This window comes from Podarcis tiliguerta, assembly GCF_965153285.1.
Source record: "Podarcis tiliguerta genome assembly, chromosome: Z".
Classification (NCBI taxonomy): domain Eukaryota; kingdom Metazoa; phylum Chordata; class Lepidosauria; order Squamata; family Lacertidae; genus Podarcis; species Podarcis tiliguerta.
Window position 1 is genome coordinate 48,236,387 of NC_139553.1, and position 19,682 is coordinate 48,256,068.

A 19,682-nucleotide genomic window follows, 5' to 3' on the forward strand; every position below is an offset into this window, starting at 1 on the left:
ATTACTACTACTACTACTACTACTACTACTACTACTACTACTATTAATACCCTGCCCATCTAACTCAGTTGCCCCAGCCACTCTGACTGGGCCGCTTCCAACATATATAAAGACATAATAAAACATGAAACATTTTAAAACTTCCCTCTACAGGGCAGCCTTCAGATGCCTCAGGGGTTGGATAATGTATTCCCCACTCAGCATGTTGGCCCCATATATAATTACAGCTGTGGTTTGCAGTGGCGACCCTTGGAAGCTGTAGGATTACCTAGGAGGTGCTAAGAGGCACGGGGCAGCTGAGGAGCTGGCTGGAGGTGTAAAGGGCAATCAACCAGCCTTTGAAAAGCTGGCGTCAGTGGATCAAATTCATCAGTTTTGTTGAATTGATTAAACAAAATGCTTTTGATTGGATTTTGAGTGAATGTGCAATTGTTACTGTTTTGAATTTCATGGTTTTATTCGTTTTCTTAGTGGGTTGTGCAAACCACTATTCTAAATAAGGTTTTGCATAGAGCAGGGGGCGCTGGGGATGAGCTTATGGAACAAAGTGGGCATTGGCCTTGAAAAGCACGGGAATCACTGCTTTAGGTTTTCATTTTTAAATTTCCGGAACTGGTGGCTTCAAAAACAGCATGTTCTGAAAATCTGTCAATCCTCTTATGAAATTTAATAATGTGCCATTTGGTTCACAGCCCTGTGGAATGGCTTTGGAATCCTTTGGCGGGGGGGGGGTGGCTCTCAATGTGGAGGCATGGGGGAGGGAGGCATTCACTTCCCCATAACAGGAAGAATCAATTACTCAAAATAAGGAGACATGCATTTCCTTTTCTTGCACTGTTTATGGAGGTTGCAGAATTCAGCAGTTGAGAGCACAGAATTTTCAGTAACCCTTGCGTTACTAGCACATGCTAGTTTCCCAACATTTCATTTCATTTCAGTGGAGGGGTATTCAGTCAGAGCAATACATAACCCAGCACCTGAAGTGGTACCACTGAGCACCTCATATACAACCTGCCTTCAGTGACACCCCTATAAGTTGATTCAAAATGCCTTCACTTACAGTATGCCCTGCAGAACTCCAGAACTCCAGCCCAAAGTATTCCTTCTCTGTGAGGTTCAGGTGGCTGCAGCTTAGGCTGAACAATGTTTTGCCAGAAGATTTTTGCTATTGGAAGGGAAAGAGGGGAGGGGGGAAGCCAGCGAGGTAAACAACACAGAGATCAAGAAGATTAACAATATTGTTTCAGTACAGTAAATAAGGAACTTTTGTTTGTTTTATTTATTTTCCACTTTTCCTTCAAGCTTAGTGTTCATGGTTCTCTAGGCCTTCCCAATTCATGAAGTAGGTTAGGCTAAGAAACAGGGACGGGACCAAAGTCACCTAGTGGGCTTTATGGCTCTGAGTCTCACACGTCCAACCAATTCTTTTTTTTAAAAAAAGAAATAATTTTAATCCATTTTTGTTTAAACATAAAGAAACACCTTATGCGTAATTTGTTATAGGGCACTTAGCCGGAGCCCAGAAATTCCAGTTCCACATGCAACCACAACCAGCAGCCCCAGAAGTCTCTGTTACACAAAGCAGAAGTTCTTTCCCTGTTCTCCTTAAACGGGAGAGAAGACTCTGCTTGTGTGTCCTTTGAATCCTCCCTTTGAACCCAACACAGTTAACATACTTTAATTCCTGGACCAAAGAGTCAAGATCTGAAAGGGAGCAGTTGTGCAGAGAGTTGTGCATTCATCACCACCTCAGGTCAGAAGATGTTAGCGGCTGAGATGCAGGAAGGCCTGGAACAGCACCTTCCCTAACACAAATCACCTCAAACTCTGCAATGGGCCGCTGAGGCCTTGTTGGTGGTGACCCATGAAAGGGCCTTCTCAGTGGTGACTCCTTGGGTGTGGAATGCTCTCCCTAGCAAGGCTTATCTGTCTCCATCATTATTAATATTCAAGATGTACTTGAAAACAGTATTTGAATATTGTTCCTGGCTACCCTAAGATCATTGGATAGAATCATTTTTTTAAAAAAAAACAACTGTTCTAGAATGCTTGCAACTGAGTTTAGATGTTTTTAATCGTAATTTTAAAAATTTAATGTTTTAACCATTCTAGAATGATTTTGCTTTTTAATTTTTTTCATGAATTTGTTTGCCATCCTTGGCTCCTTCAGAAGGGCAGGATATAAATTCAATACATAAATAACAAACCCTCCAACATTTCTCCGATGAAAATAGGGTTGTCCCATTCCCTAATGTTAATTTTACTATTTATACCCCACCCATCTCACTGGGTTTCCCCAGCCACTCTGGGAAACTTCCAACATATATAAAAACATAATATAACATTAAACATTTAAAAAACCCTTCCCTATACAGAATTGCCTTCAGACAACTTGCGGATGGATAACTCTATACCTTCCAACATTTCTCCAGTGGGACATCCTAAGGAAAAGGGGGACATTCTGGGATCAAATCAGAAACTGGGACAACTTCTTTAAATCAGGGGTGCCCCTGGAAAATAGGGACACTTGGAGGGTCTGAAATAAGATGTTCTGTAGTTAACTCCATATAATTTTGGCTCTTATTTCTTGATTATCAGACCAGGGATGGGTGGGATAAATCAGTTTTGGTTTGCATTTTGACACAAGTGTCTCTAATTCATGCACCCTGAAACAATTTTTAAAAATATTTTATTCAATATTTTTGAATTTTTTAAACAATCATACAGATTAATTAGATTTCCCAATAAAAATATAATTTGACTTCCATCCCACCCCCCTTCTGTGGTTTCTTATGTTTTAATTTTCAATACTGCATCTCCCACTTAGTTTCATTTATTAGTTATTCTCTATGTTTTCCTTAACTGCTTGTTTTAGATTAACCCTGCTAATGAACTTAGTTGTTAACAATAATTTTCCAAATAATCTACAAATCCCTGAAACAATTAGCAAACTGAAACATAGACTTTGTTTCGAAACTTAGGTAAAGGTAAAGGGACCCCTGACCATTAGGTCCAGTTGTGACCGACTCTGGGGTTGCGGCGCTCATCTATTGGCTGAGGGAGCCAGCGTACAGCTTCCGGGTCATGTGGCCAGCATGACTAAGCCACTTCTGGCAATCCAGAGCAGCGCACAGAAACGCCATTTACCTTCCCGCTGGAGCGGTACCTATTTATCTACTTGCACTTTGACGTGCTTTCGAACTGCTAGGTTGGCAGGAGCAGGGACTGAGCAACGGGAGCTCACCCCGTTGCGGGGATTCGAACTGCTGACCTTCTGATGGGCAAGGCCCAAACTCTGTGGTTTAACCCACAGCGCCACCCGTGTCCCTTCGAAACTTACACTTCTTCAGATTTGCCATGAAGCTCTCCATTGGAGTAAACCCATTAAAACAAATGAACATGGTCCTTAGATCATTTCAGCTGAACTACCTTTGGTAGAACATATCTTTGAACACGCTCAAACTCAGGACGCAAGGGAGAAACATGCTAAGAGGAAGGCGTGCTTGGCAAATCTGCCCAGAAACCAATGTCCCCACTGTGGAAGGTTGTGTGGATCCAGAATTGGCCTCCACAGTCACTTACAGACTCACTGTTAAAACCGTCTTTATGGAAGACAATCTTACTCGGCTACGAGTGATTGCCAAAGAAGAAGAAGAAAGGAAAATGCATACATGAATGCATATTTTAGGGGAAAGTATATGATGATATTAGTGGAAATAATGTATAAAGACATAATCATATTAGGGGAAATTGCAAGCAGAATTGTGAATGTTAGCAGAAATATACACTAAAACGGAATTCTTTTGTTAAAACATGCCAATGCAGAACCAAGCTTAAGATGTGAAAAATGATAAAGCAAAGTTTCCGCAGATCCATCCATCTTTATATCAACCCCCCCCCACGAAGAATGGCAATCTATTTTTTGCTTTCAAAAGCAGTTGGTGACATGGCCTGATTTAGGACTGTGGTGTTGGTGAAGAATATTTGCTCAGAGAAATGAAATCCCACTTTAAGCAGCCCTTAGGAAGAATTTTTAAAATAGCAAATTTAATTAAAAAGCCAAGCACGTCACCAGGGTTGCCCCCTCCCCACCTTCCAAACTGACTCAGAGAAGCACTTCCTAACTGGTGAAACAGGTTCAAGCATTCATTGTCAGTTGCCTTTTTAATTAAGTTTTAATTAAGTTCCATCCCACCTACCCTGGTGGGCCTAAACCCCTTCCCACAAGGACATCGTGTTGCAGAAAACAATTTGAAGACAGACAGCTTTCCAAAAAGGCTACTGCAGAGTCTCAAGTGTCTTCATTTCCACTGAGCTTTGGAAAAAATATCTGCTGATGTAAAGCTTTTGTTTCTGAAAGATGATGGTAGCCTGAATTACGCAAGCATTTGGTTGTAGTCAAGTTGTCTTGACATTTTTAGTACAGCATGACCTGCATTTGGGCACTCATGAAGCTATGCCTATTAATTTCGTGATTTGAGTCAGATGAGCATTGGGTGCAACCACCTGGTACCAAGGACTGAGTCAGTCATGTGGTCATTGCCCACAATGCACTGGTATAATAAGGCTGGACGGGATGATTTCAGCTGATCATAGCCAGCCAAAAAGCTACAGCTTGTGTAAAATTGTGTTTACTTGAATGATTTACCAGGTTGCATCCTTGAGGCCACTTGATGCTGAAAGCTGGGATAGTCATTGTACAAATCAATAAATCAATGCAACATTTGTTATTGCTAAAGATAATGCTTGGCACTCTGCTCTGATGCTCACTTCACTGAGGTCTGGACTGGCTTCTGGCATACACCAATGAGGCTGGCAAGAACACCAATGCAATTTGCACATATTAATTAAGCTGCATGGTCCTTGATGAGCAAGGGTAATTAAGCATCATTAAGCTAGAAGAACAGAGCTATTAAAAAGCTGATTGCTCAAGATTTCCAAGCAATTTTAATGGCAATGACGGGAGCTGCACTAGATGTTTGAATCGTCAGCTGAGCAGGGAAAAGGGCAAGCTCCATGCATCAAACAAACCCTGGATGCATCCAGACAAGATGGGGAAGAAAGAAGGATGCACTGCTAAAACACAAAAATGCAATTATGATTGGAGGATGATGATGCTGCTTATCTGTACCCTTCTCTTCTGCAAAGAGCCTAGGGCAGCAAACAGAACACTATCTAGAAACTATCTAGAATGCAAAAGCATTCTAAAAGAGACAAAACATTCTAAAAACAATTAGAATTAAAAACCTCTAAAAGCGATTTGAAACATTATTCCATCCTATTGTCTTAAGGTTGCTAGGAACAGTATTCTTCAGCCACCAAGGGCCTGGGGGAAGAGTATTTCAAAATTCCTCCTGAAAGCAACAATGGAGACAAGCAAGCCTTGCTAGCGAAAGCAGGCCACAAATGGGGAGCCACCACTGGAAGTGCTCTGCAATGCTGATGGCAAATTTCATTTACAAATCACTTTTTATGAAGTGCCCTAAAGCTATTTCATAATACCTAATATCATATGTAAAGCAACTGCAAATATAACAAGACAGTTATATAATTAAGACAGTTGCATCAATCAAAGCAGCTTCGTAGTCAGAACAGATGACATAGACTGACAGACAGACATCATTTTGTTTGTATGCCGCTTTTCCACAGTTCAAACCATGCTCAAGATACCACCTGGGATTTCTCCTTAGGAGCCCTGCTGAAGAAGGTGCTGAAAAGACAATTTCCCTACAGAAGCTGTGCCTGAATGACCTATAACTGGAGGGAGTTCCAAATGGCAAATGCTGGTCCACCACACAAATGGCCCAGTTTCAGGATTATGCAAGACAGCCGGACTGATAAAATGGGATCCGAGGGATGCCATCTGCTGCACTGAGTTCCAAATGCAACTTACTTTTTCACCTCTTGCTTCTTCCCTGCTTCTTGACGTTAACTAAAATGGGAGGATTTTGTATGTGCAAGAAAGGTGATGGATAAACCTTAATTCAAATTACTTATTCCATAAACTTTACATACTGCTTGACTGTAAAAATAAATAAATCTCAAAGCGGTTCACTAAATAAATAAATAAATAAATAAATAACAATGGGACTTCCGGGTTAGCACCTCCAGGCAATGGCGGATTTCCTCTAATCTAGAGGAATCCACTCCGCGAAAACTAGGGTCTGACCGCCACGGTGAGGCGGAGACCCATTAAAAACCACAGGCGGGAGAAGCCTGTGGACCTGGGATTCGGCTGGCACCTTTTGCACCTCCCCTACTCGCGGGGAAACCCAGTTTCGGGGATCCGGAGCAACGTGGGGTAAGTGGCGCGATGCTTCAAATCGATCATTTTTTTCGTGGAGCGAAGCCGCATTGCTGTTGCTGGAGAGCGCTGACTTTTTCCTGTGGACAATTGGACTTTAAACAACTAATTGTAAGTAGAACGGAAAATTGGATTTTCAAACATCGTAATTCGGCACTGAAACGGGAAGGTTCTAAACAGGAAGTCCGCCTTCCTTTTTGTAAATAGATCAAAGCAAAGATGTCGCAAGCTAAAGTCTGGGAAAAGCCTTTTGTAAAGGATTAATTTTTCACCATTTAATATTTTAATATTAAACCCCCCTTGGAAGCAGGAGAAGAGGGGGAATTCTTTTTGGACTGTTTAAGCCTGCAGGAGAGAGAGTGAGGAGAGAGAAATTTCCACCGTTTTGAACCTGGGACTGGGCTGTCAGTAAGTCTGGGAAAACTCATTGACTGTGAATAGAACATATGCTGACAGATAGCTAAATAAGAGATATACATTGTTTCCACTGCTTTCCTCTGCATTTAAAAAGGAGAAAAAAGTAACTGAAAATTGAAAATTAACTTTGTTATTGGATTTGGGTCTAAAAGGACAGATACAAATAGAAATTGTTTCCTCTAGAGGGAGCCTTTGAAACTGTTGCTGGAGTGAAGGAATTTTCCAGTTAGAATCAAGGACTGTGAGAAATAAAAGTGACCTTGGACAAGAATGTCAAAACAAGAAGCCCTAGTGAATGCATTTTGCAAGATAAGTGCCCTACTGGAACAACTTCATGAGGAGACGGATGTGATGGCTAATAAAATTGACAATTTGGGACAAAAAACAACTGATTTTGGACAAAAAGTGAACATTTATACAGAAAATATTTGGATATTGACTCAGGAACCCATTTCGAAATGGCAAGCTGTGGAGAAGACGATGGGAAAAAACTGCTTCTGAATTTCAAGTAATACAAGTGGAGGCCTCGTCTTCACAGAGACAATTTGATGGATATAAGCTGATGCCATGTGTGATGGATTTTGAAAGCCAGATTTGGAGAGACGATGCCCTGCTTGGATCGGAGAAGGAAAGTTGGACAGACTCCCTAATGAAGGGATGCTCTGGACTTTGTGATTCGGATCTGGAGTTGTGGAGGCCTTTAGCCTCAAAGGGACTTTGGAACATGTCCTGAAACATCTTTTGGACTTTAGTTTTGACTATGGAGTATGGGCTGACCTTCCGACAAGGAATAAAGGAACTGTCAAGATGGAAGCAAAGTGTAAGCATAAATTTGAAGAAGACCTGCAGATGGGACATGGAGAAGAGTTAAGAGCCTCGGATAGAAGATCACCAGGTTGATGGGCTATGTAGAACTGATAGAAAGGACTGACAGAATCCGAGACCAGGGAGAAGAGACGGTGGAAGAAGATTGGGAAAAAAATTAAAAATCTATTTAGAGAAATATTGTAAAATTAATGAATGTTAGGAAATGTTGGAATGAAATTACATGACTTTAGTAGAAATATTATAAGGAGTTAAGTATAAATAAATTTTAAGGTTTTGATGATAAGATAAGGTAAAAATAAATTAAGATAACTAAAAGACAGAAAGCAGTGAAAGACGGAAAGGATTTGCTGATATAATTAACAACTGGAATACAAAAATGGGAGGTGTGAGGAGGTCGAGGAAATAAGTTAATGAAAGATAAGGATAAATATTGGGTGTGTCTTTAATTGTTTTTGTGTTTTTTTGTGTTTTGATGTATTGTGGGTTTTTTTCTTTGCTTTCTTTCTATGTAACTTTTTATTCTTTTCTTTCTTCTCTTGTCTCTTCTTTTTTCCTTTTTGTGTAACTTTTAAACTTCTAATAAATATTTTTTTAAAAACAACAACAACAACATACAATGAACTCATCAGTTAAAAAAGCAGTTGAAAAGAACATTCTAAAGCCTTTAGAAAAAAATAAAAATAAAATCAATGATAAGCAAAACACCAGATTAAAACATGTGTCGACTCTCCCTGGGCTGCATAGGATTGCTTTAGCAAAAATGTTTTAAGCAGGTGTCGGAAGGAGTACAGTGAAGGTGGCTGCCTGGTGTCAATGGGTAAGAAGCTCCAAAATGTGGGGGCTCCCACATTGAAACATTAATTCATTACAAATGGGGAATGAGTCTTACGTAACAGCGCCAGTTACTGTTAGGCACTGGGACCTTTGCTTTGTTTGGGGACGCAAAGGAGCCCCAAACCCCATGGACCAGCAGCCCCTCTGCTAGGAAGACTGCAGCTGGCAAGTGTCCAGATGCACCTGTCATTGTGACTTTGGCTTCAGAGGAAATTGAGGGGTTGCTTACACACCGCAGGTCGTGCTCAGCGTGGAACATGCACGCTAACATTTTTAGATAATCCCTTGCTGCACACAACGACCTTAAAATTACTACCCTGGTGGAGGAAGGCAGCTGGAAAATGACAGCATAATAACAGCATTCTCTCTGGGGCTGTCCCGGTTCCCTTCCAAACGGCTGGATCACAGCAGTAATTAAAACAATTATCACTGTTTATTCCTCCTGCACTAGAATATTGGGGCACTGGCTCCCAGAGGAACAGAGTCGGAGATCAGCACTTGCCGTTTCCTCACAAGAGAGTCTCTTGCTGTGATCTAATTGGGATGAGATAGCGCCCACCTGGGGAATCTGGTGCAAGCGCTTCCTTTCCCGTGCAAGGGAACGGAGAATCTTTGCACTGTGGCCGGAGGGGGGTGCCATTTTCTGTTTCGTCTCAGGCGGCAAAATGTCTTGGGCTTGGCCTGGTGACCAAGGTGGCCCAGAAGAAGGTGAATTGCTAAGCAAGACAGTCAAAATATTTGCACCATCCAAGGTTGTATTTATTTATTCAAAACATTTATATACTTCTCAGCCATTAGCCCTTCTAAACATACCTTAGAATGCCTGCTGGAACAAAAAAAGTCATGCAACAGTGGGCTGCCTGCCTTAATCACAGGCAGGAGGGAGTTCCACAGGCTTTGGCCCACGGTACTGAATGCAGTCTCTAGCAGTTACGAGCCCTGCATCTGAGCCAAACCCTGAGGCCCTCAGTGGTCAGGCTGGGATATGAGGGATATATTACTTGGCCGTTGCCAATTCTTAGCTTTCCCTGTGGACTCCTGGCTGTGGGAGACTGGAGCCTTAGCCAGGCTGCATTCAGGCACAGTGAATTAACTTGGCATGATGATCCCTTAAGTGCCCTATCTCTCCTCCCCCTCCCACACTACCTATGATCTAGGGAAATGCTGCATGTGGCAGGTCTGCATTAAGAGCCCTGCCAGCCATGGCTGTTAACCAGGATGGCTTTGTTCCACCTCCACAGCTGGAGTCAGTATTGCTTCTGAACAGCAGGAAGCCACAGGAGGGGAGAGTTGCTCTTCTGCTCGGGTCCCACAAGAGGCATCTGGTTGGCCACTGTGAGAACAGGATGCTGGACTAGATGTGCCATTGGCCGGATTCAGCAGCAGGCTCTTCTTGTGCTGTATATAATCCTGTTTAACAAACCAATTACACCCTCAGTGTCTGCGGCAGCCAACATGTTGCCACTCTTTCATGATATAAGGTAAAGGGACCCCTGACCATTAGGAGCAGGTTTTTTGAGGAGAAGGTTTTGAAGGTGGTCAAGGGCCTGGTGGCTGCTGATTTTACTGCTGGATTGTTTAAGAAGGCATGTAGTTTATGGTGTGTTACCAAAGTATTTGGGTGTTGGTATGGGTCTGTTGTTTTTGTAGAAGTCTTTTAGACAGTGTAGGCCTTTGGCTTGCCAGGTTTTTATCTGGAGAGTTTGGAATAGGTAGGTTAATTGTGGGAGGGTGCTCATTTTGATCATGGCTATTTTGTCTGAGTTGAAGTTGGTGTTGTTCCATTTCCTCAAATCTTTGTTGATTTGTCACCACAGGGGATTGTAATTGTGGAGATATAGTTTGTTGAGGTTTCTGGTTTCTTTGTACCCCTAAGTATTTGAATTTGGTGTGGCAGAGTTTTAACTTTGTGATGTTGGTGACAGCCTCAGAATTTGCAAAGTTTACTTGTAGGTCTGACACTATTGCAAATGTGTTGAGTTCTCTGATTAGAGAGGTTACTGTGTTTATGGGGTCTGGTGTAGTGACCATCAGGTTGTCTGCGAAGAGCCCTAGTTTATAGGTTTTACCTTTTATTTCCACACCCTTGATACCTGGGGATGCTCAGAGTCGGATTACTAGGGGTTCCAGGGCCAAGATGAATAGAAAGAGAGACAGTGGGCATCCTTGTCTTGTGCCTCTTTGGATTGCTATGGTATTGGAGTCCATATTGTTAATTCTGCCTTTTGCTGAGTATTATCTAATCCAGGGTTTCAGGCAGAGGCCTCTCTCCCAGTCCTTCCTGGAGATGCCAAAGTCTGAACCAAGGACCTTTTGCCTGCAAAGCACTCACTCTGCCACGAGTGCAGCCATTTGAGTGTTCATATGAAGTGTTCCATCATCGTCAAGCATTTCAGCTGCTGGAAAATGCCACAAACCACCATGCCCTGAAGCTTAACATAAAGAGAAATTTACTGGGGCAGGGGTTCCTCGTGGAAGTGGCACCTTGCCCCACTCCTGGCACATCTCTCCACCTTTCTATGCCCAAACGTCAAGCTTGGATGTGTGGATATTGGAACCATATATGTTTTGACCTTCTGTGTGTTTAGGCCTCCATATATGCAGGACCCCAGGGTTCCAGTTTATGCAGGGGCCCATGAATAGAGAATTCACTTCTTCAGATGCCCAAGCTCTGCAGCCACTTATACTCAGGGAAGCTTCTTTGTGGGAGTAACGTGGAATATATTAAAAAATTGTCCAGTGGCACCTTGGAGACCAACTAAGTTTGCTCTTGGTATAAGCTTTCATGTGCATGCATGTGTTAAAGGGATGTTTATAGTTGGAGTTCCCTCGGCTTTCGGCAATCCTGGTGCAGATGCATATGAAGTTGCATTGCACCATCCTCGCCCAACCCCAGTGCCCTCTGGATGTTTTGGACAACAGCTCTCAAAACATCTGTGGTGCAAAACATCTGGGAGCCAGCAGGGTCGGAAAAGTCTGGACTGCACCCATGCAGAGCTCTCTAAAGACCAATGCATCCCACATTCTCAGGATGCCAGTTTGGTCCTGTTTACCACCCCTGAAACCTACCAGACATCCACTAAGAGATTCCTGACCTCATCCAGGACTTGTAACTAACAAGAGCCACAAAGCTAGTTATTGTGAAAGATTGGTTGGGAATATAACCTGAGGCCCCTTTTCTATTCCAAAAGACTCACTAATTCAGATTCTCATTTATTGTAGCCATTTAGCTTCCAAGTGCATCATGTGCCGGGGGGGTTTCAGAGGTTTGAAAAGGAAAGACAGGGCCTTAATGGAACCTATTTGTTGCAATAATATGCTGTGCAGAGCAAAAACGATGATGTCTGGGTCAGATATGGAGGGGCAAGGTGCGAAAAGCTGTTGGAGGTACAGAGAAGCTGAAATTCAACTGATTATTGGTTGAGATTCCTTACATTTCTAAATGAGAACAGCCAGACAGGATGTGCTCCTTGTCACTGTTAGCAACCTTTAAAAAAACATTTCTTTGCATCTTGTGTCTCCAAACGTTTGCAGTATTAAAGGAGATCTTTAAAGCTGCGACAGCAACAATGCATTTTTATCAGTATATTTAATGAACACTTTATATTGTTTTATGTAAAGTGGTATATAAGCAGCATAGAAATATTGCTCAATAGATCTGGAATCTACGGGACCATAGGTTCACTGAGGACTGGAGTAAATTTGCAGATTATTTGAAAAGTATATGCGATGAACAAACAACGTTTGTCGGTTTGCAAGAAGTTCTGTGAAGGAGAATATTAGAAATATTGTAAAAAAGGGAGTAGGGAGGGGGAAGGTTTTCTAAAAGGCAATATTAAATTAGGAAATGCGTAAGAAAGAATTAAAACGGAGGATTCGCAGGACAGCTGAGGGAAGTCCAAAAGAATGTATTTGTGAAAAATTTTGTTATGTGTTTTTATAATTTCGTATTGTAAAATGAATAAAAATATTTATATATATATATATAAATATTGCTCAATAGATGAAGGAGAAAGAAAATAAACCCAAATATTTTTCTGACCCCTGCATCCCATGAACTTGCCAGAAGTGAAGCCACAGGGGAGGATCATGTGCCTTGAATGCAGAAGGTCCCGGGTTCAATCCCAGGTGGGACTGGGAGGAACCCCATCTGAAATTCTGGAGAGCGGCTGCCAGTCAGTGTAGACAACACTGAGCTGGATGGACCGATGGCAGTTTCCTTGTTCCTGTGTTCCATACTATTGATCTGGATATTATCTTGCACCTACCTCTCCTTACAAATAAAACCTCACCCAGATGAGAGATCATGGCAGAACATAGACTCACAGAATTGCAGAGTTAGAGGGGACCCCCCTGAGAGTCATCTTGTCAAACTCCCTGACATGCAGGAATATTTTTCCCAACACGGGGCTCAAACCCACAACCCTGAGATTAAGAGTTTCATATTCTACCAACTGAGGCTTTATATCTCAGTCTTTCATTGGCTTGGGAAAAAGGCAGGCAGAGAAGCATGTTGCAAGATGTCTAAATTTAATCAGAAACAGAACAATATAACTAACCTATGGAGGTAATTGGGTTTTGAAAGGGATACATTTTAACTTGACCTTTTACCTGACGATATGAAGCTGCTTTTAAATGAGAACTTTTTGAAGTGCCTTCCTTTGATTAAGATACTGGGTAACAGAGACAACAAGTTTAAGATAAGACATTAGAATCCTGAAAACAAGGAAGAACAGCAACCCAATACTTTGCACACTAAAAGGCACAGCTTAAGAACAACACATTAACAGAGAGTTAATTTTCTGTATGGTGATTACACTTTAGATTCAATATTTGAATATTGATTTTTGGCAAGCCTATCATTTTAATATTGTTAAATAACATTATTTTAATTGTTGCTTCTAATTATTCCTTTCTTTCAAATAATTTTATTGATTTTGCAAGAATGTATAGTAAATGAATTCAAAGAATTCCATGCAGTCCTCCTTAGAAGTTTCAATGTTATTGAGCAAGTGATATAGCTTTCTTCCAAAAATATTTTATTTTTCAATTTCTGTATAATAAAGAGGTGTTTTTTTAAAGGGAAAACAAATTACCAACAACCCTTCCCCCTGGCAGCCTCTTGAACTGACACACACAGACACATGTTTACGTTTTCCGTTAAAAAGATTTTCTGGTGCACACTATTGTTGGTGTTCAGTCATCAAACTCAACCGTTCCGTATCACATAAAAACAGGGAATTATTGCAAAAAATATTAAATTTTCCATATTGTTCAGTAAACACTACAACCCCCCAAGAGCGTTAGCTACCCCTCGTTACATGTTCACCTTTGCCACCTGTGATTTCACTTTTTTAAAAAATGCCAAAATGAGGCAGTAGCTAGGAAGCTCAGAGACATTCCAAGAGTCTCAATAACAAACTAATAACAGTGAGAAAATCCACTTACATCAACGACAAAGATCTTCTGGGAGTCATCCAAAAATTGGACCTTCAGATGCAGCATCCTTGAGCAGGCAGCTGAGCAGCTGGCAAGATCTTGACACTCTGGGATGCAAGCAGCGGCGGGGGGAGGGGGGGCTTGCTCCTGTTCTGATTCATACAGGATTTCAGTCTCTGCAGGAGGGCAAGTGCTGGCAACTGGAGCATAAGCAGGAAAGGGAAGGTGCTGAAGGTAGACACCAACGCCACCATCACAATCGCCAGGCAGCTAAAAGGGTTTCTTTTGTTTGCAGCTTTCCTGAATTTCTGAAATGCTAAGAGACTAGTATTATGCTAAGAAGAAACTGTATTTCTCTAGACATGCTCTGGGTTTGAACCAGTCCTCATTGCTCCATAAACAACTGAAGCATTAGGAGCAACCACTTGCCAGACTCATGGGAGCTGGGCATGTTTAGCCTGGAGAAGAGGAGGTTAAGGGGTGATATGATAGCCATGTTCAAATATATAAAAGGATGTCACATAGAGGAGGGAGAAAGGTTGTTTTCTGCTGCTCCAGAGAAGCGGACACGGAGCAATGGATCCAAACTACAAGAAAGAAGATTCCACCTAAACATTAGGAAGAACTTCCTGACAGTAAGAGCTGTTTGACAGTGGAATTTGCTGCCAAGGAGTGTGGTGGAGTCTCCTTCTTTGGAGGTCTTTAAGCAGAGGCTTGACAACCATATGTCAGGAGTGCTCTGATAGTGTTTCCTGCTTGGCAGGGGGTTGGACTCGATGGCCCTTGTGGTCTCTTCCAACTCTATGATTCTATGATTGTCAGAATTTCAGAGAGTTCAGCACCTGCAGCTTGGACCTATATGAACTTGTTTTATTTTTGTTTTTTACCATGAGAACTAGAGATTTTTTAAAAAGATTAGAGATGGGGAACCAGTGGACCTCCAGATAGAAGTGGACTCCAATCACCCATAACTCTTGGTCATGCCAGCTGGGCCTGCAGTGACCCATTCTTCCATCAGAATCTAGTTGATGACCCAGCATATAGCAACGTGGGAAAGGACTGCAGTTATCCATGGGCTTACAGGTACTGGTTATTTACAAGAGAGGAGTACTTTGTGTAAGTGGAGGCATGTTGAAGTCTTCTGCTTTTCTTTTCCTGCTTTCCCCCTTATGAAGCAAAATCCCTACATGACTTCTAAAACAGGTGGTTGTCTGAACAGATCTGCCCCACACTGATGAATGTTTTAACAGCCTGAGTGGTTGCAGTCTTGTCTCAACAACACAAGAAATGTTATCTTCATCCTTCTGATGAGCCTGCCATCCTCAATCACACCAAAATTAACTTTTCTTTGCTGGAGAAATTGAATATTTGCAGCTTTTCCCTTCAAAGAACTCATAGAAGGAACCATCAGAGACTGGATGTATACAGGCAAAGGCAAAAGACACAAGGCACAAGGTTTTAAAAAGTAACCCTGGACCACATGTGTGCCAGATTTTTCTCTGTTGTGCACTTACATCTTAACAATTTTTATCAGGCAGCATTTATGAGGCTGGCTTTACAAAGACAGTTGGATGGGGAAATGTGTGACCCTGTTCCTTGAAATGAGGGTGTTTTGCCCATAACATCCAAGGAATAACTGCTGCCAGTCCGTGTGTAAACAATGCAGAGTTAGAGGGGTCTTTCCTAACAGAAGACAGCTTTCTAAATTCCTGAAGGTGGAATATTTTAATTATTTTTTCTGGAACAGGTTGCTTTGCAAGGCGACTGTTCCTTTGGTCAGTGGAAGACATTTATTTGCTTTAAAAGAGCACCATCTCCTGGTTATTTTTACCAAGCTGTCAGATTTTCAGTTTCGTGTTGTGTATGCGTTGGAGGCAGCCTTGCACTCCTCTGGGCTTGCACTCCCTTTAAATCCCAGTCCGCCTGCAGATGCTGGCTTCTAAATGAAGCTTCTCCGAATTAGCAGTGGACTAACTCACACTCAGAAGGGAACAAGTGGCTCTCCTTAAAGCATTCAGTTTTATGTTGAAATAAAGCAGCTCTCAGAAGAGAGTCTAGCACCACCAGCCAATTAACATGAGCCTTGAACAAAATACAAGAGGACAGGTCTCTGCCTCCATTGGGCTTACAAAATTCAGCCCCAGGAGGCAAAATGGAGAAGGCAGAGGGAGGCAGATAGGTGAACAGGAGGTGAGCTAAGTAAGACTGAGAAAGTGACAGTCACCCAGGGAACAACATAACCGAGTGGGGATTTGAGTTTAACCCTCACGGTGCTACAGTTCCCGGCAACCCTTAAAAACCAGTTCCCAAGATTCTCTGGGGGAAGCCATGTGTTTTAAATGTGTGGCGTGGTACACAGCCCCAGCTGAACACTCTTGATGGTCCTACCGAAAGGGATGCATATGCTTCCATGTCCCACCTCTTGGTGGCAACGGCCTGTAGCTCAGCGGCAAAACATTTGCTCTGCATATTGTAGTCACAGGTTTGATCCCTGACATCTCCCATGGGGTTTGGAGAGACTCCTGCCTGAAACCCTGGAGAGATGCTGCCAGTCAGTGCTGACAACACTGAGCTGGTCAGACCAAGGGCCTGACCTGGTATTTTGTACCACATCATGCACTTTGCATTATGCCACCCTACCAAATATCACATGCAGCTGAGGGCAAGTTAAGAAAAGCAGTTGTTGGATGCTTGCATTTGAGAAAATTTCACTGGTGTTGTTTCCCATTGGGTGTGGCCCTTTGTGCTTAGTCATGCTGAAAGCCCATTGTGTGACGCAGATGACGGACTGGATTTCACAGTGAGCAGTCCTCACCCAACCATGATGCACGCTGGGCGAGACCTTGAAGCAACCACACTCTCTGAACCGGAGTAAACGATAATGTGTCCGTGTACTTTGCATGAGGGCCCACTTTCCCACGGCGGAAGAGCAAGACAAACATGTTTTTTTAAAAAGCAATTAAAAATATATAATTTCCTCTTTGCTGTAATTTGCTCTGATCTTGCGCAACTTCTGGCACTGTTTCTGTGGAGTGTTCTGCCACCTCCCTGTCCTTGGCCTTGTGGCAGGCACGGACCATGCCTTGAGCTGGATCTGTAGAGGAGGAAGTGGTTGAGCTCATGTCTGAGCGGAAACAGTTCCCTTTGCTGCAGAAGATGTGCAATTTTGCCACTCACACCCTGGCTTGTGTGCTTTAAAAACAGGCAAAGGAAAGGCACTCTGGCTGTGTTCAGAGATACCTTTTTGCATAACTACATTTGCTACTGGATTTTTTTTAATCGTAACAAGGAAGGATGCGGCCAAACACGGAAAAAAATTAAAATGGTAAAAAAGAAACCCCATAACACTGTAAGACGCACAAAGCAAGGTTAGTAGCTCTGCCCTGAACCTCAAGCCCAAAGGAGAGCTCATGGGAGCGGGGGGGGGGGCTGGCGTGTGTCCTGGGGGCATGGCATGTCGCCTGCAGGGGCGTGGCACCCAGCGCGGGTGGGGGGCAGCTGCAATGGTACCCCACCAGGATCGTGCTGCCGGGGGCAGTATGCTCCCCCCCTCCTCTTTCTCCGCCAGTGCATGGGAGTGGTTGGATGCAGGGATACCAAAGAAGGATGTCAGAAAAGCCAGTGTTGCGTTCTAATGCTTTATTAAAACAAAGGTGCAGACTCACAGCACTAGCCTTTACAGACATAGGATAGACACCACAGTTAGCAGGTGGCTTTTCCGCACCTGATTAGGGCATAGGTGGCAAATACCCAAGTCTTACCATCAGCTCCCCTTTCTGGGCTCAGAGCCCAGCACTCCAAGCCCACAGATAAGGAGAACATCAAAGCAAGCCCATTAGCTTATATCAAAGCAAGGAAATATAAGCATATATGAGCTCATTGTTATAACCAGTACAAATTAATTGTGGGGTTATCTTGACTAGCAAGATGGTGACTGCAGAGCTTCCGGAACAGTTCACCTTGGGTTCAACACATGCTCGGCTCAACATCAAGAGTAAAGAGCCACAAGTTCATGTCACTTCAGGAGAGTGAACTGAAGTCCATTCCAAAAGGTCGGTCATTAGATGGGATGTATCCTTCACGTTTACATAAGAAATAGACTGAAACCAAAGCTCTGAAAAATAGTCTTTGTGTTTCTCTCTTGGCCTGCCTAAATTCCTGGCTTAATTTATTGTTTAATGCCCATTGTTCAGAGATACTTTTTAAAAACGCCACCCTGCATTTGTCAGAAGAGTTGGTTCTAGTTCCTACTTCATGGAAGGGTTTCAGAGGTATTTGTCCTGTAAAAGAAAAATGCTATGTTGCTAACCTTTTTGCCCAAAAACGAGTGCTAGCAGCCTTTTTAAAAACAGTATGTCAGAATAGAACATAAAGGAAATGAAACCTTAACCAGTGTTGAGCATTCCTGTAGTTGAGTACACCCCAAGCCTCTATTTGAAATTAAGAAAATGAATACTTTCTAAAAATATAATCAATATACTTCACCACTACACCTTTTATAGTAATACATGATTAGCTTGCGATTAGCTTGAGTTTTATTACCCTCTATTAACTGTTCTAAGGTTTTGAGCAACATTTTAAATAATTTAATATTTGGATTAAGATGCAATCTCTCAGTTTTATTAACTACATATGCCTATAAGCACTATACATTTTTTAATGCAACCTGCTAGTGAAATGGTTCAGATGTGGCAAACTTGGTTTTGCACTGTTATTAGTCTGAACCAGAAACAGCCCATTAAAGACTCATTGCTGAATCCAACCCAGAACGAAACGACAAAAAAACCATCTAATCCAGGGGTTGGCCACCTAAGGCCCATGGGCCACAAGAGGCCCAGGGGGTCGTTTAACTGGCCCATGAGCCTCCCTGGTACCGAGCCGCCTGCTTGGCAAGTCTCCGCGCGCTGCGCTAAACCGACACAGCACAGCACGGGGACTCACTTCCGTGGCGCCAGAGATCATGTCTGCGCAGGTGCTGACGCCAGAAATCGCGCATGCAATCTGGCCCACAGAAGGATCTCCACTGGAGTGAACCGGCCCAGGTGAGGTAAACCTTGCTGACCCCTGACCTAATCTTCTTGAAGATCGTCTAGTTCAGCCCCTTCTGAAGGCAGAGTGCAACCTGACAGAAGGCTGTTCATCCTTTGCATAAATACATCTAAGTGAAGGAGAGCCCATTACCTCTGAGACAGTCTGTTCCACCACTGAACACTTCTTAACATTAGGAAGCTTCCAGCTAATTCCACACACACCCCTGCCAAAGTTCCCACCTCTTGGTTCCCTTCCAGCCTTCTGGGGGAAGAGAGGACACCCCTACTCCAGCAGGAAACTCCTTCAGGTATTTGAAGACAGCTATCATGTCTCCCTTTAACTTCCCCTTAAGAGTTCTTTCCATTAGTTCTTTCCTCATAGAACGTGGTTGCCACACCATCTGGACCAATGTCCAGGATCATCTTGAATTGTGGTGCTGTGTTCCATGGTATTACCCATCTCCACATTTAAGCCACAATCCCTCTATACCTTCATCCAAGTCAAACAACACATTTCTCTCCAGGCTGACACAGAGACGTCATGGAAGAGCACTTGTTCAGTGCAGTTCTTCAACCAGTTAATCCTTACCAATTCTATCACCCAATAGATAAATGATAGATAGATAGATAAGAGAATGATGTTTGTTTCATCTTTCTAGGTACCTATTTTCATTTCACCAACTTTTTAACAAGAGCATCATAGGCCTTATCAAATGCTTTGCTGAAGTCAAGATATAGAAATCTATTATCTACCACACTACAAACTCTAATAAAGAAAAAAGGATAAATGCTGGTCTAGTATGACTTACTCTAAATCAGTGGTTCACAAA

General features: G+C 42.7%; 1 protein-coding gene across 3 annotated transcripts in view; it reads right to left on the minus strand.

Moving 5' to 3' along the window:
• Positions 1 to 14,016, minus strand: part of FRMD7 (FERM domain containing 7) — a 34,300-nt gene extending 20,284 nt beyond the window's left edge. For 2 of the 3 annotated variants that reach the window (XM_083422613.1, XM_083422612.1), the window contains exons 1-2: positions 13,832 to 13,934; positions 1,061 to 1,165 (exon numbers count right to left, since the gene is read on the minus strand). In XM_083422613.1, the coding sequence (XP_083278739.1) occupies positions 1,061 to 1,165; positions 13,832 to 13,888 (162 nt within the window). In that variant the 5' untranslated portion in view covers positions 13,889 to 13,934. Of the gene's footprint in view, positions 1 to 1,060; positions 1,166 to 13,831 lie in introns of all 3 variants that reach the window. The other variant, XM_083422614.1, reaches the window with a different exon arrangement.
• Between the last annotated feature and the right edge of the window lie 5,666 nt (positions 14,017 to 19,682).